General features: G+C 41.8%; 2 protein-coding genes across 9 annotated transcripts in view; one reads left to right on the top strand and one right to left on the bottom strand.

Annotated features, from left to right (window-relative positions):
* The window catches only part of smad4a (SMAD family member 4a), a 29,294-nt gene extending 14,418 nt beyond the window's left edge, over positions 1 to 14,876 (top strand). For both annotated transcript variants that reach the window (XM_060908936.1, XM_060908935.1), the window contains exons 6-12: positions 3,045 to 3,167; positions 3,389 to 3,496; positions 3,617 to 3,667; positions 4,725 to 4,908; positions 9,316 to 9,484; positions 12,390 to 12,528; positions 12,966 to 14,876. In XM_060908936.1, coding sequence (XP_060764919.1) covers positions 3,045 to 3,167; positions 3,389 to 3,496; positions 3,617 to 3,667; positions 4,725 to 4,908; positions 9,316 to 9,484; positions 12,390 to 12,528; positions 12,966 to 13,177 — 986 coding nt within the window. In that variant the 3' untranslated portion in view covers positions 13,178 to 14,876. The remainder of the gene's footprint in view (positions 1 to 3,044; positions 3,168 to 3,388; positions 3,497 to 3,616; positions 3,668 to 4,724; positions 4,909 to 9,315; positions 9,485 to 12,389; positions 12,529 to 12,965) is intronic.
* Positions 14,877 to 17,288: 2,412 nt separating this feature from the next.
* The window catches only part of rfx3 (regulatory factor X, 3 (influences HLA class II expression)), a 41,528-nt gene continuing 33,872 nt past the window's right edge, over positions 17,289 to 24,944 (bottom strand). For 6 of the 7 annotated variants that reach the window (XM_060909483.1, XM_060909485.1, XM_060909484.1 and 3 more), the window contains 4 exons: positions 24,327 to 24,535; positions 23,670 to 23,823; positions 21,777 to 21,819; positions 17,289 to 21,630 (listed from right to left, as the gene is read on the bottom strand). In XM_060909483.1, the coding sequence (XP_060765466.1) occupies positions 21,392 to 21,630; positions 21,777 to 21,819; positions 23,670 to 23,823; positions 24,327 to 24,535 (645 nt within the window). In that variant the 3' untranslated portion in view covers positions 17,289 to 21,391. Of the gene's footprint in view, positions 21,631 to 21,776; positions 21,820 to 21,957; positions 22,219 to 23,669; positions 23,824 to 24,326; positions 24,536 to 24,944 lie in introns of those variants that run through there. The other variant, XR_009651594.1, reaches the window with a different exon arrangement.

Below are 24,944 nucleotides of genomic sequence, written 5' to 3'. Positions count from 1 at the left end.
TGGTGTTAACCAGACTAGCCTACCGGCGCACTGTCAAGTAATCGTTCCCTATATCCACTAGCAGGGATGAGAATTTTCCGCGGAATTCCGAGTTTTTCCCGCTGAAAATGTCATTTTTGTGAAACGTGTAAATCCATTGAGAATTTCTGGGGGGGGGTCGGCATGAGGCCAGGGTTCCCGCGGGTCCTTAAAAAGTCTTAAATACAACTTTCGGTTTTCAAGGCCTAAAAACGTCTTAAATTGTTTGGAATGACTGGAATTTTCGAAAGGGAAGTATTAAATTTAATATTGGACCGAACGAGTGAAATGTCTCCATCCGGTTTGGGGTATTTTTTTTTTTAACTGTAATTTTAAGTGACCAGCGCACCTTTTGGGGGCAGCATTGGTTCTGTGTGTCTTCTATGCATTCCGTAGATCAAGAACTAACGTTAGGAGGTTGCTGGAGGCGGTGTGGTGTGGTGGTTGTGAACAGTGAGAGATGCGCGGGTAGCTTACGTGGGCGCTAGAAAGCATTGATAATTATGGGAAGATGCCTGTTTAACGACAAGTGGTTGGGGGATGACAGATACCCCCAAAATAATAAGAATCGTTTGCGATAAAAAGCGCTGGATCGCACAAATGTTTAAAGCCGGTAGCGCAGCGCTGGGGACACGCCCACTGGGAAACCGGCTTTTCAGGGACACAAGGCACGCGCGCGTGTGTTAGAGGTCAAGCACTCCGGAGTGAAACGCAGGGGGGTTCGCGCATGCGCACAAGAGTCAGGTGGAAAATGGGGCTTATAGGACATAATAATAATGATTAGCGTCATTTTTTTTTAACATAATTAACTTTTTGTTTATTGTACCAAGTTTAATATAAATATATAAACCTTTATTTCAAAACTCAGTTTTTTTAGTTTTATTACTTATCGTCTACAACAGTCTTTTTAATATAATAAGAATATTAACAACCACTAATAATAATTAGTAGTAATAGTAATAATTATTATTGATTATTAATCATTACTACTTATGAATTAGTGATTAATAAGTACTAGGGATTATTAAATGTTATAAAAGTAAGTTTATAAACGTTTTAACCCATCATTGAATTTGAAAACATTCTCATATATAGGAAAGTTGGCAGACATTTCAGAGTTTTTTTTTTTTTTTAAATGTCCCATTCTCATCCCTGCACTAGGGAGGGCGGTTTAATTTATTCTTCAAAATGGCTCTTATTTAGTATTACGACGAAAGTAGGAATTTATCATAACTATCAGGATAAATCGTTTGGGCGCGAGTCTCGTTGAGGTCCGGGGTCACCGCGATCAGAGTCGGCCGAGTCGCCGTCCGATTCCGAGGCCGCACGGTCAAACCAGTGAGCCACGTTCACCGACTGCTTCGCAACGGCCATAGGTTCATACATGTATGGTTTCACCTCTCGATATTCAATTTGGAGAGTTCCTACTTCAAAATCACTATCGCTTTCAGACATTTTACACAACCTCTCACGACCGCAGTCCGTATACGTGTGCTCGCTTCGCAGGCAAACGCAGAGCTGCTCCCAGTCTGTTTGGCTTAAATGATGGCACGACGACGGTCCCCGGCGGTGAAAGTGCACATAAGTGAGATGTAAACAAACCTTTGGAAATTGGGCAAAACAGTATATTTTTAACCGTTTTATTCAATTTTAGGGTGCAAATTAGATGCTAGGAAAATTGAATTCGCTTTTTGGGTCGTTCTTCTAGACAATAAAGTTGATATTCTACGTTTCACCTCTGACCATTGCCTAGGACTTTTAAGGTTATCTATTGTCAACCTAATGTCTCTCATCGGCAAGTTTTACGGAAATCTTGATCAAGTTTTGCATTTGTACCCATTGCTCTTGTTGTTGATTTTCTGTTCCTGAGTATCATTTGTTGGCTTTTGTTTGAAAAAGAGAGGCATTTGTTGTTGTATCAAAGATTTGGGTGTTGGAAATGCATGTATTTTACTGTTTAAAAAAAAAAAAGGCTCATCACATTATAAAGAATTGATATTTCCTTGATGGCGAGTTCTGATGAGGGCTTCGATCTATTTCCGAGTCACAAGATGAAGGATGTAGGATTGAGATGTTTGTTTAAAGCTGTACTGCCTTTCAGATTTTTCAAGTGTAGGTCATAAAAAGAATTTTCCCCGACGTCCAATTAGTTTCGTTTAGTGGAACGGAAGCTACTGAATTCGAATCGCAGACTTCTGACTTTAGTTTTTTAAAAATAGAACAATTAATGAATTTAAGGCCACGTGGCCCTAAATTCTCTATTTTTTTCCTGCTTCACCATGACGCAAAACAAGGTACTACGTCATTCATGACGTGCTGGGCTTTCCCGGTTTGCGCAAGGCATTGTGGGATACAAATTTGAAACAGGAGAGAAAAATGGAGGACGCGAGCGTGCGAATGAAACGTGAAAGACCGACTACAGTAACGGAAAGCGAGAAGAAAAGACATTGTTATATACGCAGGACCAAACTAAAAAATATCGGCGCTCAGCGAGCACCTCGGTGTGATCAGCTGTTCGTTTAGTGACAAAATAATGTAACTGTCAGTGCACAGTCAAGGTAAACCTGCGCATGCGTGCGCACACGGACGACTTCTGTCTGCTTGACTGCACAAAGCGAGTGATTTTATGCACATTTGCTTTAACCCACTCAAATTAAATAACTTCCCAGCCATAGAATGGCCTGATATTTTGTGAGGTATTACGGAAATAAACGCATATCACAGGGAACTAAATTTCACCGATTTTATGAAATCAAAAGGCCGTCTACTTTTAAATGATTGATTGAGAAGCACCCATACACTGTCATTTTGGCCTGTTATGAATACAAAGGTCATGCTGAAAAGCTTTCTCATTCAAATGGATGGTGTTCTTAGTCTTATTTTGTATGTTTTTATTTTTTTATTTACTTATTTCTGATTGCACTGTGTTCTGTTAAACTACTTCCATTATTGCGACTAATTTGAGAACTTTTGGGCCTGTGCGCTGAACCATGTAGAAGAAATAAAACCCCACTCTCTTTCCTCAGCTCAGCCCAGTATTCTCTCAGGGAGCCGTAGCAGCGAGGGGCTGCTACAGATTGCTTCAGGGACAGGACAGGGGACGCAGCAGAATGGTTTCCCCCCAGGCAACTCCTCTACTTACCACCACAGTAAGCTCCTTCCCAACTGGAAAGCTTTTCAGCATCTCCTGCATCAGCTTCTTGTACTAGCCTCCGTATTTTCTCTCCCCTCTGTTGAGCACAAGCAGAAGCTCTTTTCTTTTCTTTTTATTAAGCTTTCCGTTTGATGTGGTAAACCGTTTAGCTGAAAACACAAACGCTGGAGGACATGTTGCTTCAAAGCTTGTATCTGTTTCACTTGTGCTCTTTAGGTGCGACCTCCACTTGGACAAGAAGCAGCAGTTTTACTCCCAGTGTGCCTCCACAGCAAAATGGCCATATACAACATCATCCACCCATGCACCATCCAGGACACTACTGTAAGATCATAAGATCAGATCTCTGATATTACTCTAGTAGATTATCATCTCGGTCATGTTTATCTGATCTTTTGGGGCTATTTATTTATTTATTTATTTATTTACTTATTTTCCCCTCAGGGCCTGTGCACAATGAAATAGCATTTCAGCCACCCATTTCAAACCACCCAGGTAAGGGCTGCTTGTTCAGTGTCTTTAAATTCCATTCCGAGCCACGGGGAAAAGGGATGCGAGAGTCTTGTATGAAATCGTAACTGTACGCGAATACGTAAAATGCGATCAGTCATCTATGTAACAAGTCACAAAGTAAGTTTGTTTGGTTGTCTTGAGCTAACGTCGCCATTTCTCCACGGATTTTCACCAAATTTGGCAAGTAGGTCCAGGGATGACCCGGAATTTTGTAGATATAAACAAAATTCATGTACGGGCCCCAGTGGGCCCCTGGGCAGTGGATGTTTTGTATTTTTGTTTATCTTGGGTTAACGTCACCATTTCTTGTCGGATCTTCACCAAATTTGAGATGGAAGTCTGGGGGCAACCCAGAATTTTGCAAAACCCGGGCAACGACAGGTGACCTGCTAGTTAATAATAATAGAGACTTGTAGATTTTTAAAGAAAACAGAGTAGTACCAAACATTTTTAACGAAAAAAAAAGTTAGGGATGCAAGATTTTTGGATTAGTTCATAACTTTTATACTTACAAAAAATATATATATATATAAATAAATATATTTTTTTTTTTTTTGCGCTCTTTTTGGCAACTTCATCCATGAGAACAGTTAAAATCAAATTAATTTGAAGGTGGGTCCCCTGCCACCCCCTTCCACCCTCACTGTGTGTGAGAGAGAGAGATGGGAAATTCATCCCAACAGCCCTGATTGAAATGCACCTAGTTTTTCATGATTGATTGAACGTAATTTTGTTTAAAACAGCAAGTGCTCATACTGAGAGAGAAAACGGAGCCATGTCAAGATGCTTAAAGAACAAATCTAATTATATAATTGAATACTAGGTGCCTCGAGTTCAGTTCTTACCGAGTACGAAAGGTTGCGTTTATCCAGGTTATTAGATTTTAGTGGTATTAAATGGAAATATCCCTAAAGTAATGTTAAAACCCCTGTAACGAGAAACAAAATGTCTTCCAGATTATCCAAGTCCAGTTGCCCTCGTCTGGTAAATATATAATTGTTTTTGAGGTTTTTTTTTTTTTTCTTTTCTTCTTCACCAGCTCCTGAATACTGGTGTTCCATTGCCTACTTTGAGATGGACGTGCAAGTTGGCGAGACTTTTAAGGTGCCCTCAAATTGCCCCATTGTGACCGTGGATGGCTATGTGGACCCGTCAGGAGGAGACCGCTTTTGTCTGGGCCAGCTAAGCAACGTGCACAGAACTGAGGCCATTGAAAGAGCGAGGTCTGAGGAATGCTGCTTTTTTTAAGTTTCAAATCACATCAACTGTCACCTGTTTTGCAATATTATGTTTTGTCATTCATCACTAGGCTAGTGTCGTGTGTTGTATGTAGTGCAGCGGTATTGTCAGTCTTGAAACTTGCTCATCCAGACCATCTCTTTGACTTGATGGAATATAATTGAAACTCTTAAAATGTTCATTATCCACATTATTTCTGTATCCCATGATTCCTTGCACAGACTATGGCTGTGGCCTTTGGCTATTTTGTTATCCACTCGTTCACCACTGGCAAAGTTAGCGGTTGTGCTAAAGGTATTTAATTGTTTGGTGTTAAGTAAAATAATGTAGGTGCACAATCAGTTCAAAAGCTCAGACTGGATAATATCTTTTGCCTTCACTTACTGAAGAACGAGAGGGTGATGTGAAGATGTGATCTCGGATAACGTACTGTAACATGTTTAGCCACGTTATTTAATGTTTCTGACATTTGAAGCTAATGTAAATGATCGGTTTGTAGTGTGCACAATTGGTATGTGTATATATGTTATTTACCAGCTGCGAGGTCCGTATCGTGAAATACCGTGACCGAGGTCTTGAAAGTACTGAGCGAGGCCCTCTGGGCTGAGGTCAGCATTCAAGGCCGAGGTCACGGTATTTTACCGTACGGACCGACCTTAAGCTGGTAAATAATACATTTATTTTTTTCTTTACCAAATTCTAACAGAAAACGAGAGCGCCCGAAAGGGAAAACCGAGCCGAGCCGCCATTTTGAATCCTCATTCACGGCTGTAATGCAAATTGCTTCCTCCTCGGTATACAAGTGCACTTCCATGGCAGGAAAAAAAAAACCTACATTTTGCCGCCTATGTAGTCCCCTATTTATACAAATAGGAGTCATTCAGGATTCAGCCATGTTTTTGCTCGGCGTTAGCAAATTACAGGTTTTAGCTTTCTCCTGAAACGTTTTTTTTTAAATTATTATTATTATTCTTCCTCAGGGTAGTAAAACTTGCTTTCACTGTGAACACTGTTATCGCTATCCATTCTGTAAAATTAATGCTATTCTCCTGAGAAATGCTGGCAAAAATTTATAAGATTTTTGATAGTCTTGGAAATAAATCTTATAAAAAAAAAAAAAAAGATAAATGTTGACAAATTGCTACTGTGTTGTGAACGAGCGAGTCGCCAGAGGTCCGTAACTGGGGTCCATGCCGTAGGATACGGACCCGCTCGCCAGCCAATCAGAGCGCAGGATTTGGACCGCGAAAAAAATTTATTTTTATCAGTAGAGGAAATGCTAACACAATGTAAAAATACTTCTTTGCACGTACTGCAAAAGACACCAAATATGTGCTTGTGTTTAAATACCTAAAAAATAATTCTGGACATGCAGGTATTTTCTTTCCACTGAAAGCCCCAGAACCACGACTTTAACCCTCCAGAGGACTTGTCTCTTTGCTGGTGGCATCTTGTAACCTCGCCACCATGGCGATGAAGTGAAATGATCACACATCGTATCTATGCAATGATGAGTTCATGTGTAAATCAAACTAGAGTAGCGCGTGTGCAGATGGACGCAGGTCCGGTCCTGCTGTTTCACGCGATACGCGCTCCACCATACTGTGAGGAGTTCGTGAGCAATTCAGCTGAGAATAGGGGATGTGAACTTGTCGGATTCACAGGGTTAAAGGAGATGCGAAGAATCTTTTACTTTTAATTACATTTCTGAGTGGATAGTATCTCCATCTTTGACTCTTGTATGCTGCATAAATGGGAATTTAAATAATTATATTTTTGAGAGTTAAAATTGACCGCAAAGTTGGCATTCGAGCTGCCCTGCTGAGCCAGCCAGCCCCGAGTGGGTGACGTCACTGCGGGAACCGGTGCTATAGACCAAAGCCGGACTCGGCAGGCGAGAGTGGTTGCACTGGCCTCTTCATTTGGATTTATTGGCGATTTCTTCTGATTCCTCAGATAGTAATACATCTGACTGCGATAGTCCTGAAATTGGAGCGTGTGTACATGCTACTGCTATACACGTAGAACCATATCAGTTCGAACCATCGGAAAGTGAATCCGATAGTAACGCGTCGGCCACGGAGGCCCCCCACCTTACAAAATAAAGCCAGAGAGCAAAGCCGTCTAGAGAACTGGATGGAATTGAACTGACAGTCTCATGTGACTCTCATTAAAACAGGATGGGTGTTATAACTTATTCAACATACATGTACATGCATACATTTTCACTGATAAAACTTAAAAGGCTAATTAAATAATCAGATGAACTGAGACGATCAAATTCTGAAGCAAATTAAATAATCTTATACCGGTAACTTAAACACACAATGCAAGTTACATGTATTAATCTAAATACAGGTAAACAAGTAGTGGTGTTATGTAACCAAATGAGTCGCATCTTACCCGTCTGTGTTCTCACTTCTTGAAGCCGAGCTTGTGGCCGATTGTTTTGAAACAATCTGACTTTCAGTTCTTTGTTTGTTCGCTTCTTCCATGTAAGGGTGAGATATCGCTGCTGAGGCAAGCATATCCAGCAGAGAAATCTGACGACTGGAACACACATTCTCCATTTTCTCCATACTGAGTACTCCGCCATTACTGCTCTGCTCACACTCTAGGAGAACTGGTGCAACTGAACTTGCTTTCCTTTTCCTTAATTATTGGTACTGCACTCTCTTTCAGTACAGGCTTATAGCCAACGCTCAACAGATCAGCGGTTTCCTACGAGTAAAATGTGCAGAGCAGAGGAGAGACCACTTCGTAGGCGCCCAATCTGTGAATTTCTCTCAAAACATGTCCAAATCTTTGTAGTTTTGGAAGTTTTTGGGCCATGAATGCAACATAAATCTACCTTCTGTCATGTTGCTGCACCCGCCAGCAACACATCTACGTGGCATGGTGATAAATTAGCTCAAAATGGAGGATCGGAGTTGCAGTCAGCTGTGTTTTATGGCCCTTTTCCACTACCCTTTTTCAGCTCACTTCAGCTTGCTTCAGCTCACTTCAGCCCGACACGGCTCGCGTTTCGACTATCTAAGAACAGCACGACTCAGCTCGCTTCAGCCCTGCTTAGCCCCTAAAACTCGCACGGTTTTGGAGTGGGGCTGAAGCGAGCCAAACCGAGCTGAGTGAGGCTAGGGGCGTGAGCAGACACTCCCCTGTGCACTGATTGGTGAGGAGGAGTGTCCTCACACGCCCCGCGAGCGCGCTGGGATCTGTAAACACCGCAAACCCGGAAGAAGGAGAATTACGAATTACGAGAATTATGAAGCCTTATGCGCCTCGCCTAATCTATACGCTCTTGCCAGTATCTGTTGTCGGTGACAACAAGCCACAGCACCAAGACCAGCAACACTAACGACTCCATGTCCTCCATGTTTATTGTTTACTATCCGGGTTGTGAGACTACCGCTTAAAAGCTCACTGATGTCACTGTTTGCGCCGCCTAACGACATCACGTGACGTCCACCCACTTTCGCTAACTCCACCCAATGTGTCCACCCACTTCCAGCCAGCACGGTTCAGTGCGGTTGTAGTCGAAATGCAACTCCAACAGCCCCACTCAGCTCGACTCAGCACGGCACGGCTCAGCCCGACTCAGCCGCGTTGGTAGTGGAAAAGCGGCATTAGTATAGCGGAAATGGCGATGAGACTGATAGCCTTCCTGCGATGATGTCAAGATCATTCACTCAGACCGCGACCTATATGAATCATTTTAATCATAAAAATTATTATATTAGATTTATTGTTAACGCTTAAAACTATTCCTGTGCCATTCTTGGGGTCTCAAGGCATTTATAAGCAAAAAGTGAGGCCATGGTTCTGCGCATCTCCTCCTTTAAGTTTAGATTCTTCATCTTTTTTTTTTTTTTTCTCCTCCTTTTGTAGATGACAAAAATCTCCAGAGTTCATCACTGATGGATATGTTTCTGCTACAAATGTGCTTGTGTTCATAACATGCCTGTTTCAGCCTGGTTGTTAGTACAGCTGGGAACGGTGCAAGTTCTTGGACATTTTCAGTCCACACAGCTATAGTACAACACGTATTAAAAACTGACTGGAGGGTGGGGGAGAAAAGAGGAAAAAAGAAAAAAAAAAAACGATTGTAAATTTAGCAAATGCACTTTATCTGAGGTTTACTTTTTGGCTGTTGGTCAGTTTTGCTAGATCCCAGAAGTTTCGCACATGATGCTTTCTCCAGTGTTAGCTTCAGGAATAAGGTGGATATTTTTATATTTTATTGAGAAACTAACTAGACAGAAATCAAAGTAATATGACTTGGTTTAATATCACCTTTCTGTTCCAAGAGTCAGACTTCTGCTTCATGAATAAATTCAGATGCACAGTTTTGACTAGAGCAGGAGGTGTAACGCACATGTGTTGCTTTCCAGGCTGCACATTGGTAAGGGCGTCCAGCTGGAATGTAAAGGTGAGGGTGATGTGTGGGTGCGTTGCCTCAGTGACCATGCAGTCTTCGTGCAGAGCTACTACTTGGATCGAGAGGCTGGCCGTGCCCCCGGAGACGCCGTGCATAAGATCTACCCGAGTGCATACATCAAGGTAAGACCTTCTTTTTTTTTTTTCCCTCTCTATAGATATAATACATGATACACTGGAATATTTGGTGACTTCAAATCAGTTTTTCTTTTTCACGGAGTGACCACCATCTCATCAAACCTTGTCAATAATTTCCTCTTCCTATCTAGAAAATTACTCACTAAAAGGAGTTTTTGTGGCTACTGCCTCATAGAGGCGAAGCGAGGCAGTGGCCACTGTCATAGTGTTGTAAGAATGAGCGTAAGAATTAGAATCACCAGGATGGCAAATCGTGATCTTGCGATATAAACAGCTGATCTCGTGTTATCAAAGGTACACAAGAACGACTGGTGAAGCCATGATGTCATTGTGTTGTCAGAATGAGTGTAACAATAGCGAATCTTTGTAACCAATCTGCACGATCGAGTTTGATTACCCGTTCTACTTCTTGATGAACTTCAGAAACGATATAATGGAAACCTCACGTTGAAAAGTTTCATCTATGCAGCTAATTTAGAAATCATAAGGTTTTTTTAAAATATAAATGCTTTGTACTATATAAAAAGCTTGCTTACCCAAGCTTTCAACTCTATCCAGAGTCTTCGTCAGGGGGAAATGACGTTGCTATTGTTGCATATCGTTTCCCCCGATGAAGACTCTGGATAGAGTTGAAAGCTTTTTATGCAGTCTAAAGTATTTAAAAAAAAAAAAAAAAAAACTTATGATTTTAAGAGAAACCTCGTTATAACTTTGTAGTATCGGAAGATAAACGAAATTCACTTCATGGTTCACCAAGGCTACTGATTTCGATATCAAGTGAGTGGTGTTAATTTACCTTTCAATTTCCTTAAAATCATAGCTTTTGTTTGGTCCTTCTGAAAGGTCAAATGAAAGGTTTTGTAAGTTTTATTTTATTTTTTTTAAAAAGATTTTTGGCAGACATATTGAAAAGCCGATATCAAACTTACACCATTTGCTTTAATTTTTAAATTTTATTTTAGTCTTTACACTCGTGAAGCAAAATGTGTTCATTCATACTAAATAATGCTTCTAGGACGATTCATGAACAAGTGCTTTCTTACTATTTTGAAAATGGATAAAGTTCACAGCACTGTATTTTGAACAAAACAGAGTAAACAAAATTGGTAACCAAAATACTACAAGCCCTGATGCTGCTCACAGCGTGGTGATGCTTGCAATATATAAGATGACGCGAGTATCATTGATAACGTGTATATGGGTCTGTCTCAGAAACTGGGTACTGTGGGGGTCCCCCACTAAATATAATTGGTCAATAAACTATACGGTTTTGAATGATGTTGGTTTTAATTTGAAATAAAATGATGAAAGAAATAATACAGATAAAACTAAATCTTTGTGAATACTCTATTCAGAATTTGGCAAAAATTCTACAAATTTGTGGAAAACCGGCGGCTTGATCTGAGACATGATAAATGGTTGACTGCATCGCATTCCCTTAAAAAGGTTGTAGTCCACTGAAAAGTCTACAGTTATCACTAATTGCATTTTAAGTTGTAACTTTATCCACCTAAGGATTGGTGCGCTCACAGAATAATCATAACCGTAATAAAACATCATGCAAAATATTTGATCACCATTGTAACTCCATTTTCCGCAAACCCAAAACCAATACGATCGTGTGTTTTGATCTAAACGGAAAGCCTCAGGGTCGAGGTCACGACCTCACCAAAAGTAGCAACTTAAAATCACTACGCCAGATAAAAATTTAATTATAAATCTGCGATTTGTTTTTTAAAATGAAAGCTGAAAGTTAGGTATAGAATATGTTTCTTACAGAATGTTATGATGGTAGCTGGTCTTGTATGAATTTCTGAGCTATAAAATGAGTCGTGGTCTATTTTTTACCGTAGCGTGTTATTTGTGTGCGGGGAAGGACACACATTAACAATCTGCATGTGTAGAATGGAATTTTCCACTCCAACAGTTAGAAGTTGATCGTGCTTCCATTTGCGGTCTTTCTGTTACGCGGGTGATCTGTTCGGACGTTATCGCTGAAAAGGTGAGTTTTGACAGTTTTTTGTTTTAGTCTTGCAGTATAAGGCAATAGAATGTTTCTTTTTCATCTTACTTTCATATTTCGTAGTGTTTGCGTATTTTTGGCCAATATTTTGCAACCATGGTCAATTTAGATCGAACTTTTGATAGAATCTATGGCCAGTCACTTTGCCCCGCCCCCGCCTCGTGCTCCATCCGGTGCGGTAATGATGTCCCGTTGCTCGTGCGCCGCAGCAGAGACCCGCGCGACCTTCAGCCGGTACAGTCGCTGTTCTTTTACCACCGCTGTTATTCTCATCTTTCCGGTGTGTTCTTGATTTTTCCATTGTGTCCTATTTCGCCGTATCAAATACCCACAATGTATCATATTATTCATATTTAAGTGAATAATCAATTCAGTCATCATAACTTGGCATTTTTAACCCAAGCAATCAAAAAGAGGAAATTTATTCAGTATTTTCACTCATCTGTGAAGGAGCGGCTTTAATTCTTCATGACGTAGTTATTTTATATGTAAATCAATTTTACAAAAGCATTTGAATTGTAATCAAAATTTTCCACAGTGGAGGCCAGATAAAGCAAGATGCTCTCTTTATTCTTATTAAACATGACAAAAGAAACAGTGTTAGGTAAATGCAAAAAAAAAATAAAAAATAGTAAAATTAGAAAATGTATTTTTTGGCCATAATGTCACAAATCGGAGACCAGTTTCTGAGACGGACCAATATATGCTATATTTACTGTATGGACATGGGATCAGAAAACAATTTTATTTGTAAACAGTAGCCACATGTACCCAATAGGGTACCCTTTTTTAAAAATAGGATCAAAACATTGCCAGTTGGCTCCTTAGTTATGTCATGGCTTTTATTCCCTTGTTGCTGTGATGCAGGTGTTTGACCTGCGTCAGTGCCACCGGCAGATGCAGCAGCAGGCGGCTACGGCTCAAGCGGCAGCTGCGGCTCAGGCAGCGGCGGTGGCTGGAAACATCCCTGGGCCTGGATCTGTGGGAGGCATCGCCCCGGCAATCAGTAAGTAATGGCCTCCGGTTTCCCTAAAATGGTCTGTGATTAAAGCTTGGTAACATGGACATTTAATCCCCCACAAAAAAAAAAAAAAGGCAGCATGATCACCATACTTGTGCCAAATACTGCATGCTCATCTTCCCAACAAACCATACAGCAGATTTTTAGTATTAGCACTAGTGCTTGTACACAAGTTGTGATCATTTGCATAAAAAAGGTGTTTTCCACACTTCCTGACATCAGTTGTTCCGATTTAATATATTCCTTCTTCTACTGTTCCTGTACCTGCTTTGTTTAGGAATTGGTGTCAAATGAAACGACCAAAACAGGAAGTGCACACTCGTACCTTTCCTAATCATAATGAAGTTAGAAATCATGAGTATAAATTTGTCACATGCATTGTGTTCTTACTACTGATGGCTGCGCATTGTGCTGTGCTTTAGGTCTGTCTGCTGCAGCTGGCATCGGTGTGGATGATCTGCGCAGGCTGTGCATCCTGCGCATGAGCTTCGTGAAAGGCTGGGGTCCCGATTACCCAAGGCAGAGCATTAAGGAGACACCATGCTGGATCGAGATCCACCTGCACCGGGCCCTGCAGCTCCTGGATGAGGTGCTGCACACCATGCCCATAGCTGACCCACAGCCACTGGACTGAGCACAACATCCCTTCTCTCTCCCCCCGTTAGAGCCAGGCACCGAACTGAACGGGGTTTTGTTTTTCCACAATCAGGTAACCAATGCCGATGAACTGTGCGACAGCGTGGACGAGTTCAAAGCCTCAAAAGGCGAGATCAAGGATGTTGGAACAGCACAGATTTGACTTTTTAATAGGGTGGAAAGATGCTCCATGATTTCATCCAAACACCTTATTGTTGCTGTTCTTCTTCAGGCCCCAAACAATGGCGCAAAAGTTCTCTTAACAAATAAGGAATCAAATTGTGAACGTTATGTGAGGAAACGGTTTATGCTCTTCACACGCCGTTATTATTGTAAACCCAGGAAGTGCATAATGGACATAAGTTCTTTATATAGGCTAAAGGTGTTTTTCCGGAATTCATGGATGATGTTTCCACAGTCTGCAACACACAGATGTTCAGGGATGTTGCGTGCATGTCTGCGCTACCAGAAATTAATCACTGCTTTACAGGGGAATGTTTAATGAATTACGTTTGTGACTTATTGTTCCATACTGACCCGTGTGTTAATATAGTGCAGGAAGTAGGCTTTTCTCATTAATTATAAAACCACTTGTAAGGGTTTGGGGGTTCTTGTCGTCCCTCCCCACTCCAGACCAACCCCTCATCCTCTGTTGAAAGCATGTTTGCTTTCAGTTACGTTTTAGGAACGGGAGGGAGACCGAAAACTGAGATCAGAGATTCAAGTTCGGTTGATGTCAGGAAATTGTAAGCAAATCACAGCTTTTCTGAAATATTGTTAAAAATGCAGGATTGTTCCACTTGGAGATGAGACTGCACCTTTTAACTGCTGTTTCATAAATCGAGCCATCCCTTAGCTTATTAAACCATGTAGCATTTTTTTTTTTTTTTTGGGTCTGTTTTTTTGCAAAACAGTAAAGTAAATCAAACTAGTTTTGACTCTGATACTACTTGCAACCATGTTCTCCAGGCAAGAGATAGGAAGGGGAAGCAATAAACACATACTTTTGCAATATAAAGCTTTTAAGACGCGCAGGGTCGGATCAGCTTCATTTGTATGGCTGCAATAATTTTTTTGGGGGCTAAATAATTGAATTAATATAGCACTTTATTGAAGTTTTTTTTCCTTCCCCTTCCTACATTTCTGCTTTAACATTTTAGCACAACCAATCTGTGACACGTTATTGGGGAATTTTAACTCTCATTAGGGTTCATTCACAGCTTCATGACTCACTATTTTAAGTTTTTTAAACCCATACGTCAGTGCTTTTTCTGTCTGAATGCATGTTCAAAGGGCTTGTGGTGATTCATACAAACTTCTTGGCCTTGAGACAAGCCTCGTATACCTCTCTCTCTGGAGAACCATGCTCATAATTTCATATCCTTTTTAAATTCCCATCCTTCTCAGTGAATAAATCTCGTGTTGATTCGAATGAAACTAGAAAAACTATGAGATCATGAAGCCATATGTACGGAGAGTCAGGAGAATGTCAGTATTACTTAAAGCCTGTGTATGTACTTTCTGGCTTTCTTTCTTCTTTCTTTTGCGCTTTAAGTACAAACTGACCGAGTTTAGACAATCCTGTAGGCATGACCTGTCTTAGTGGTCTTACCTAGAATGTTTCCTTTTGCTACTTTTATGATATGCAGCCTGATATGTACTAAAGCAATTTGTATTAAAGAGGATTGCGGTTTCCATAGGAAGACTTGTTCTTTCAGGTAGATAATTGTTTTTATCAGCTAACTGAAATATATTTCAAAGTAGGATGTTGAACAATTTCTGCTGTCTTGTGTGTTTTTGTTCATACACATGTTCGGTTCCACTTTCCTGCTATACTAAAATTTAAGAGATCCCAATTAAAGGAACAGTCCACCGTACTTCCATAATGAAATATGTTCTTCTCTGAATTGAGACGAGCTGCTCCGTACCTCTCCGAGCTTTGTGCGACCTCCCAGTCAGTCAGACACGCTGTCGCTCCTGTTAGCAATGTAGCTAGGCTCAGTATGGCCAATGGTATTTTTTGGGGCTGTAGTTAGATGCGACCAAACTCTTCCGTGTTTTTCCTGTTTACATAGGTTTATATGACCAGTGACATGAAACAAGTTCAGTTACACAAATTGAAACGTGGCGATTTTCTATGCTATGGAAAGTCCGCACTATAATGACAGGCGTACTAACACCTTCTGCGCGCTTCGACAGCGCATTGATACCTTCACTCATCTTCGGGCACGGCCAGGCGGGCGAATGCCCTGGTCTGTCCGCCCTGTCTAAAATAAAAAAAAAAAAAATGGTACAACTCGAGCCCCATGGTAAAACCACACTTGCAGGAGGGGCTGCCGTCTGCCTCCCAAGCTGGCCGAATGCCCTGGTCCGTCCGCCCTGTCTAATGGCCCTTTTCCACTACCCTTTTTCAGCTCACTTCAGCCCGACACGGCTCGCGTTTCGACTATCTCAAAACAGCGCGACTCAGCTTGCTTCAGCCCTGCTTAGCCCCCAAAACTCGCACGGTTTTGGAGTAGGGCTGAAGCGAGCCAAACCGAGCTGAGTGAGGCTGGGGGCGTGAGCAAACACTCCCCTGTGCACTGATTGGTGAGGAGGAGTGTCCTCACATGCCCACACACGCCCCGCGAGCACGCTGGGATCTGTAAACACCGTAAACCCGGAAGAAGAATTACGAGAATTTCTGAAGCCTTATGCGCCTCGCCTCATCTATACGCTCTTGCCAGTATCTGTTGGCGTTGTCGGTGACAACAAGCCACAGCACCAAGACCAGCAACACTAACGACTCCATGTCCTCCATGTTTATTGTTTACTATCCGGGTCGTGAGACTACCGCTTAAAAGCTCACTAATGTCACTGTTTGCGCCGCTTAACGACATCACGTGACGTCCACCCACTTTCGCTAACTCCACCCAATGTGTCCACCCACTTCCAGCCAGCACGGTTCAGCGCGGTTGTAGTCGAAATGCAACTCCAATAGCCCCGCTCAGCTCGACTCAGCCGCGTTTGTAGTGGAAAAGCGGCATAAAAAAAAATGGTACAACTCCGAGTGAAGGTATCAATGCGCTGCCGAAGCGCGCAGAAGGTGTTAGTACGCCTGTCATTATAGTGCGGACTTTCCATAGCATAGAAAATCTCCACGTTTCAATTTGTGTAACTGAACTGTTTCATGTCACTGGTCATATAAACCTATGTAAACAGGAAAAATGCGGAAGAGTTTGGTCGCATCTAACTACAGCCCCAAAAAATACCATTGGCCATACTGAGCCTAGCTACATTGCTAACAGGAGTGACAGCACGTCTGACTGACTGGGAGGTCGCGCAAAGCTCGGAGAGGTACGGAGCAGCTCGTCTCAATTCAGATAAGAGCATATTTCATTATGGAAGTACGGTGGACTGTTCCTTTAATGCTGGAAAATATTATAATGAAGTGAAGCTCTGGGGCATGTTATCTATTGTTACTCAGTGTTTATACAGGCCTCGGTCACAACTGGCCGTACGGCCGATTTTCGAGCCGTAGGCTGGCCGCAGAGGTTCTTTGTCAAACAAACTCTACGGGCACTTACGTTTTTTTCAGGTTGCAAGACAAACTTACGGCCAACGTGCGTCTTTCTCCACGAACAAAAAAAAACGTAGCGATTTGGGAAATGCCAAAAATCGCACGTCCGGTTGTGACCTAGGCTTTAGGTATTGAAACGTCCTCCATCCTTTTCCTCGTTATCCAACATGTTAGTTGTGTGGTCGTTACACTTGAGGTTGATTTCAGTGACCTAAAACTTTTGGTGCCAGAAAGGTTGGTTTGAGCATTCCTGAGATTCTCATACACAATGATTTGATTTAAAAATAAAATATCCAGTGTGTTTGAGGTCAATGGGCAGACATGGTTCAAGCTTGACAGCAAGGCTCCAGTATCTCCGCTACTTTTTACATCCATGGTAAGCAGAAAAGCATCTAACAATAAAGATTTTTATATTATTAGTGTGGTAGTGATACAAATCATTCCGAAATGTTAATTTGTCTTTATATTCTGTTTATTGTAAGTTTGTCATGAGACAACGCAAAACACCACCGACAGTGAGGCAGATCTTTCAACAAGGAAAAGTTTATTAATTGAAAGACAAGCCACAAGTAAGTAAACAACACTAAGAAGCTAGCCTGAGCTCAAGTCTGAAATATTCAGAAAATCCAAACTACATGTGTCTTGATATTTCTTCTGTTTTTCCTCGTAAACGACACACTAAATGTTAATATACGCTTTTATAAATATAAAAGTTCCCCAGTTTTTTTTCCCCCCAATCCTTCATGTAAAATACACAATACAAATCACTCTACACGTATTGGTTAGCTCTTACCAATTTTTCAGAGAATATAATTTACTAAAGAGAAATTGGAACACACACAAAAAAAAATTACAATTTGTATGTATATGTAAAGTACAATACACTGTCCAAAAAAAAGAGAAAGAGGGCAGAAAAGAATCACAATGTACACTTTAGTGGTTAAAGAAAGAGTGAGTAAATAAATAACCATTCGTTTTAGCTCAGTATTTACAACTATGACTGCTTTTCCGAGCAGAGTCGCTCGGTAGTACCACAATGCTTGTGCTTGCATTAGAACGCGCTACAGCAGGCCACGGCGCACTACGTAAACTGTCAAATGGCACTTAAAATATTAAACAATCACAACCACGCTACAAATAATAAAACAGGAAAGAAAAAGTGATGACTGGGATAGTGCAGCGGTCATATTGGTAGACTCCCAAACGGTTTCTGTTTCCCATTAATACAGTTATCAGTCACCACAATGGCGAAATGAAGTCATGGCTGTGCCTCTAAACGTGTGTGTGCATATCTGCGGTAGGTGTGCGAGTTAACGATGAATAGTAGATGTCAGACCTTGTTTTGAGCATGCAGCTTAAACTCAACTGTAGAATTTGCAGAAGTGGGCAAACACTTTTTGTCTGCTCCTGGAGGTCTTGGTGAAATTGAAGGCACTGAAGTCTCTTTAGCAGTGAAGCTGCCTTGCTAGAACGAGAAGAGCCTTTTCCTATTCATTCCAGCTCAGGGTGTTTGATATGTTTAACGTGTTCTTCACAGTCTTTAAGTGATGCAAGGTGTACATCAGTTAGGGTTGGCTCTGTCCAAAAACTGCATGTTATAGCAAGGTGTGTCCTAAATCTAATTCGGGGGAGGGGGATAAAAATAAATTAGCACTCTTGGGTGTTGGCAGTCAGGGGTAGATAAAAGTATCACAATACTTGAAGATGTGTTTATTAGGGCTGTAACGATATGCGTATCGAAATCGCGATACGCAGAGCCACGATCCGTATCGCGATACACCCTTTCAAACTTCAATTTATGAATACTTTACTTTTTATTTAAATTACATTTTAAACTTACTTAAATTACTTTATCTATTAGTAAGTCATTTTTTCGCCGACCTGCGACAATCTCCTCCGAGTCACGCAACGTCCACACTCGCCACTGGCAGAGCATTCATTTCTTTTAAGCGGTCGCCATTCTGGTTGCGACGCGGGGAGCGAATCTGTAAACAAGCAGCTCATTGGCTGGCTAGGTGTGCCACAAGCCAATCACTTGACCGGAAAGGCATGCAGTGTTGCCAGATTGGGTGGGTTTAGGTGCTTTTTGGCTGGTTTTGAACATATTTTGGGGTGGAAAACGTTAGCAATATCTGGCAACACTGAAGGCATGTCTGCTTGGGCGGAAGCCTTCTGCGGCAGTTACATTTTGACACGCGAGCAATGTTTCACCATAAAAATTCCGTAATTTCCATCTGTTTTCCGCGATCACAGAAAATCATTGGCCCAATGAGAGTGAGACAGTGAGAGAACCACCCCCCCAAAAAAAATCTTAACGGATTTACACGATTTGGAAAAATGACTTTCAGAACCGAAAAAAACAGAGCTTCCGGCTCAACAGTATTATTTTGAGAAATAAAACAATCTTTGGATATACATTTGTTCATTTTTGCATACATATTATTCATTATTAAATAGTTAATGTAAGTAAGTAAATGTTAAGTCAAATTTACTACTTTTAAAAAAAACATTTAAAAAAAAAATTGTGGGCGTATAGAATCGTGGGTCAAAAATCGTGATTCGGGTGTATTGTTACAGCCCTAATGTTTATCTAAACTTGCTGGACTTTTTAATGGCTTCAAAAATAATTTAACATTTGTTTTAAGTCAACCCAAGATGTCTAACAATTTTTTTTTTTAAGTGTGACACTTAAATGGCTGTACATACAGCTAATGCTGGCCAGCTGTTTGTCTGAGCTATTTAAAAAAAGCTCCTGCTTAGAAATTAGCCATGCATCATTTTTTTCCCCCTTCCCAACAGAGAAGTGACTATTCGTTCACCTCAATAACCCACTTTATTTAAATAAAATAAAACATCCAGTAAGTTCACACTTGACCTCAATGCTTTTAACGCAGTAGTAAGTGATTCAGGACACAGCCATCAAATCTAGCAAGGCCAACTTCAGTGTGACGTACAAACAAGGGTCTTTTTGTAAATTGAATTAAACAGTAGATTTCTTAATATGGCAAAAAAAATGTGCACTATATATAGAGAAAGCAAAATCTTGACATTCTAGCAGCACAATAAAAAAAGCATGCAAGACCAAAAGCACTTTTGTTTAAAACTAACCAATGGCTAAGAGCTCTTCTCCAGGCACAAGAGGATACGACAGAACGTCACACATTCATACAAAGGAGCCAGATTTAAACAAAACCTAGGAACTAGATGTCAACTGAGGTGTGTAGTTCTCTGCCACTTTTTCCATTTCCTGTCTTAGTTTTGGTCAGATTTAGTGGCGAACAGCTCTTTGCCTTATAGGTTCCTCCCCCTCCAGTCCATTTCACAGATTGCACTCAGGTTGAGTTGAAGGGAGGGGGAAACCCTTTCAGAAGTTACACACAACCCTGATTGACACATTAAATTTTGTCTACACGCTTCCAGAGGGAGGCAATTGTTTTCCAGGGACGACGACCACCACTTCTCCCCCTCCGTCATGTGACAAGTCCAAAATAATAAACCAGTCTACACTTTTTTTTTTTTTAATTGGAGTGCCACCATAGACTTGTTTCCAGTTTTAAAATATTTAAACTGGACACTCCGGCCCGCCCCACGACTCTCCTATTGAGTAAAACAGCATTACAGTCAGTGCACAGATCAACCAATCAAAATAAAGAGCTACAAAAGCAACACCACCTGCTTAGAATCAGCTATACAACACAAAAGTACAAACTCATTTTCTATAGATATTTATAGCAATATATAGTTTTGTATATCATAGCAAATTTTGATCCCCTGTACAGCTATCCAGTGTGTAACAAAGGGAGTGACTGATGGATCAACGAGATTAAACAGTACGACGTGACGCAACGCACATCAAAACTCGTGGGGCGTTCGTCCAACGGCTGGCACCACTGGTGTGAGGTAGGGTGACGTTTACACAAACAACTTTAAGACATGCAGACGCAAATCCCTTACTAAATGATAACGGGTTACAAATCTAGCCACGAGTCCAGATGTAGATATCAGGTGTTGGATATCTAGCAACGAGTGTTCAGTAGAAAAGGAGCATCCTTCCTCGGCGCGATGCAGGCGGCTTCGACGAGACAGAAAAGCTGTTGCTGGGTTAAGGCACTAGCATGAACCCGAGGTACATTAAATCCCTGACATGAGCTCGGTTTTACGACAGCACAGGTGTGTGAGAGAGAACGTGAAGCTGTAGGAACAGCCCATAACGAACAAAAACCCCACCAACAACGGCAAAACTCAGCACTAGAGGACGTGAAAGGAATCCTCTCGTAAGACGAGACCGATTCAGCAAGGAGGAGGCTGGCTGGCTCACTCAAGGTTATAGCAGCACAATGCACAGCAAGATTTCCAACTCACTCTGAGACAAAGCCACACTGGGTAAACGGTACAAATACGTCGAGCTGCAGTGGTTTGTTTTTCCTCTGGAGCTAGTGGCTTGGATTTGAGTTCTTGGGCCTAACATTGAGCACCGTTGCTCTGAAGCTAATGGACTGATCATGTAATGGCAGTGCAGGACTGAAGCATCTGCTGATGTAGTGGTGTGATCAGACCCTGTTGAAAGATGAGATGCAAATGACTAACTGGGGGGGGGGGGGGGAGAAGGAGAAAAAAACCCACATAATTGAGCTACAGCTGGTGAAAAAAATGTCACACAGAGGCATAGGCATTCCCAGTCCCACCACAGTGACGTATGGTGGACTGCTGCACCCCCATTGTACCCAGCATGTCCGGCTGTACCACGCCCACAACGGCGCTGCTTCCGTCCTCCATAGTCCCCACCTGCAGCACCTGAATCACCTCCGCCTCGGTTTTCTCTTGCTTAGCCAGCAGCTCACCTGCCTCCTGCATCTCCTCATCTAGCTCACTGTCCATCTCGCTTACTTCATCTGTTCGGAAACAAACCGAAGTTAGTGCCATTAACGCAATATTTGGTTTAAGATTTGCTTCTTTTTACTCAGACAATATGATGAGGCAGGAGAATCCAAATAGAGAGGACGTTACAGCTTACAGGCGAAGGTTTAAGCATGCCTACCTTTATCAACGTTGGTAGGCGACATGGTATTCAGGTCATCAAACTGAGGGGGGGAAAAAAAAAAAAAAGGGCAAAGGTTAACAAGAGGGCTCTGAGAGCACACTATCCCCTGCTGGCAACATGTGTATAACAAAGAATCCTGCCAAAAAGTGTGAGAGGAGTTGATTTCAGAACATCATACATCCTCATGGCGGCACGGTGGTGTAGTGGTTAGCGCCGTCGCCTCACAGCAAGAAGGTCCAGGTTCGTGGCCGCATGGGTTTCCTCCGGGTGCTCCGATTTCTCCCACAGTCCAAAAGACATGCAGGTTAGGTTAACTGGTGGCTCTAAATTGACCGTAGGTGCAAATGGTTGTCTATGTGTCAACCCTGGCGACTTGTCCAGGGTGTACCCCGCCTTTCGCCCGTAGTCAGCTGGGATAGGCTCCAGCTCGCCTGTGACCCTGTAGAACAGGATAAAACGGCTAGAGATAATGAGATGAAATGTGTATTACTGTCATATAACAAGGCCTTTTGCCAAGCTTCGAGAAATTCATCCAAAAATTAAGAGGGGAGTTGATGGTCAGAAGGAAAAAACACCTTCATGAAAAAGTATAACTTTTTGTTAATCACGGGCCACAACTCTGGTAAAATGCGAGTGAATTGAACACTATGCATACTACCGACATACAACCATGCCTTTTGTGAAATTCCTCCAAAAATTGAGAAAAGGAGTCGATTTCAAAAGGCCCTTTACTGGGACGGAAATCGCCATGACATAATCCCCCTTTGGGCAGCAGGGGATTTAAAAAAAAAAACAAACCACAAAGACTATGCACTATTAAATAAAGACTGAAACCTTGTCCACAGTACACATTTGAAACAAATGCTGCCAACAAAGTTTTGGAAAATAACATCTGTTCAAGAGACAGCTCATACAACACGACCTCCAACCAAAAATATTAGACACTCTAAAGGCCTCTGCATGCTCTTGCGACAAGGCTTTCGCAGATAGCTTTTCGCAGACAGTTGTAATTTATCGTTGAGCGGGGAGTAATAGGCGTGCGCGATGTTATTCAACGCAAGTGGGTGTGGTTAGTGGAGTGTTTATCCTCCGGTTACTTATAATGACTAGAACTGGAGTCGTATAGATGTCCGTACTTCCTCACTTCCTCGATCAACCGCTCTTCGTGCTGCTCCATCTTCGCTCGTGTTTTTAAAAATGGCGGTCGTTAAAACAAACCAAACCGGGAAAGTAGGGAAGCGGAAGTGCGTGTACAGCGGATGTAGAGTGGACCAATCGGAGCCCTCTTGTCTGCGAGGCTTCTGCGGTGGTCACAATTTTTGGGAGGTGCGCGGGCTACGCAGACGCTATCTGCGACACCGTCTGCGAGGACTGGGTTGTCAGCATAAATTGGCCTTAACTGCCCCATATAACCACTGACTGAGCTGTTGATCAGGCATTGTGGCTTTCCTTGTACTGCACATCAGAGATGCTGAGGCATGAGCCTACACTCCACAAATAAGGAAAAAAACACGTTGGGGTAGGAACAGTGACTCCTGTTGGCCTGAATCACACTACACTACCATTGATTGATTAGTTTTCATATGCAAAATATAACAGCACGGCCCGATGATTAAAATGTTGAATGAAAAACACGTACTTATAAACCAATCAATGGTGTGGAGCAGATGCAAAACAGGTTTCTCTAGCTGAATTATTAAAAAAAAAAAGCTATGCCATATGAGAATGAGCTTATTGTAATAAACTTTGAATTATAATCATTAGCTCCAATTATACCACAGCACGGTTGAATCATTTTCTGTAACAGCAGCTTTAAAGTACAAATCATCAGACCAAAATGGAATTTAATTTGCAGGGGGGGGATATTTTTCAGATTAGGAAAACACATACCTCTCCCATAACCCCAATGGGCGTCTCTCCGGTTGCCTGGGCGACACGGTGCTCCACCAGGTAGAACATGTACTCGTCGTAGAGCAGCCTGATCAGGTGGAAGGAGCCGAAGCTAGCAGCACTGCGCAGGGTCAAGTCTCTGATCACCATCGAGCTGCACGGTAACAGAACAGAGGTTAAAAGTTCAAACTTGACATTTTTAGAATTATCTTTAAACCTATTACTGCATTATTCAATTGTGTGAATTGCATAAACATTTATACATCTGTAGCAACTATTAGAGGAAATTGTTTCATTCCAATTGTGACAATCTTGCCGGTCCTCGCTGATGTCAGAGTTATACATAATCCTGAAATACATTAGCTGTTCCCTCAGCTCAGGCCTAAAATTGTACGGGCACTTCCAAAAGGTAAACTACGTCTTGTGCAAGGAATGAGAGACATCAGTGGAGGCCATTTCCCTGCATTTTAAATTGCTTGGAGATCATTGGCACCCAAGTTTCGGTAATAAAAACGGTCCTTTAGAGTCCTCGGTATAATCAAAGTCCCCAAATGTTATGTTCAATCAAGTTGGCTTTAGGCACCCACAGTGAAACTCCATCACAACAGAAAAATTGTCGTAATAACAATAGAAGAGCAGAGAGGAGCCTGAGCTTGCCTGTAGAAGGACCATTTGAGCAGGAACTGGCGGGCCGCTTTCGGGAAACTCTGCTTGTCCTCGTAGGGCTTTAGGACCTGACTGACCACGTTGTCAAGCCAGACAGCCCACTGCTCCAAGGAGCTCTGCTGTTGCAGCGTAGCCTTGAAGTCCTGCTCGAGTCGCTGCACCACGCCTTCCTCACACTGGCAGACCCAGGATGCCTGCTCCTGCGCAACACACACATCAAACCACTACAGCCTATCGCTGACGGGGTTTCGACAGAAACGGACCAAGAAGCCAGACTTGTACAGAAGTAAATCACTAAATTTAATCATTTTTTAGCATATTGAACTTGAGTACTAACTTCAGTGTCATTTATTTTGCGAAAATTCTATTTCAGTAAACACTGAGCCAAGTTCCGAACACAAGCGTCACTATTTTTCTCTTCTCATTTCATTTGCCAAGATGTTTTTGTACCAGTGTATAAACGAAGTCAGTTTAAGTAAATTACAAAATAATAGAAAACCTACACTACCGTTCAAAAGTTTGGGGTCACCCAGACAATTTTGTGTTTTCCATGAAAAGTCACACTTTTATTTCCCACCATAGGTTGTAAAATGAATAGAAAATATAGTC

The sequence above is a fragment of the Neoarius graeffei genome, chromosome 25 (genome assembly GCF_027579695.1).
Source record: "Neoarius graeffei isolate fNeoGra1 chromosome 25, fNeoGra1.pri, whole genome shotgun sequence".
Classification (NCBI taxonomy): Eukaryota; Metazoa; Chordata; class Actinopteri; order Siluriformes; family Ariidae; genus Neoarius; species Neoarius graeffei.
Note: the sequence above shows the minus strand (reverse complement) of the source record. Positions and strands in the feature narration are given on the sequence as shown.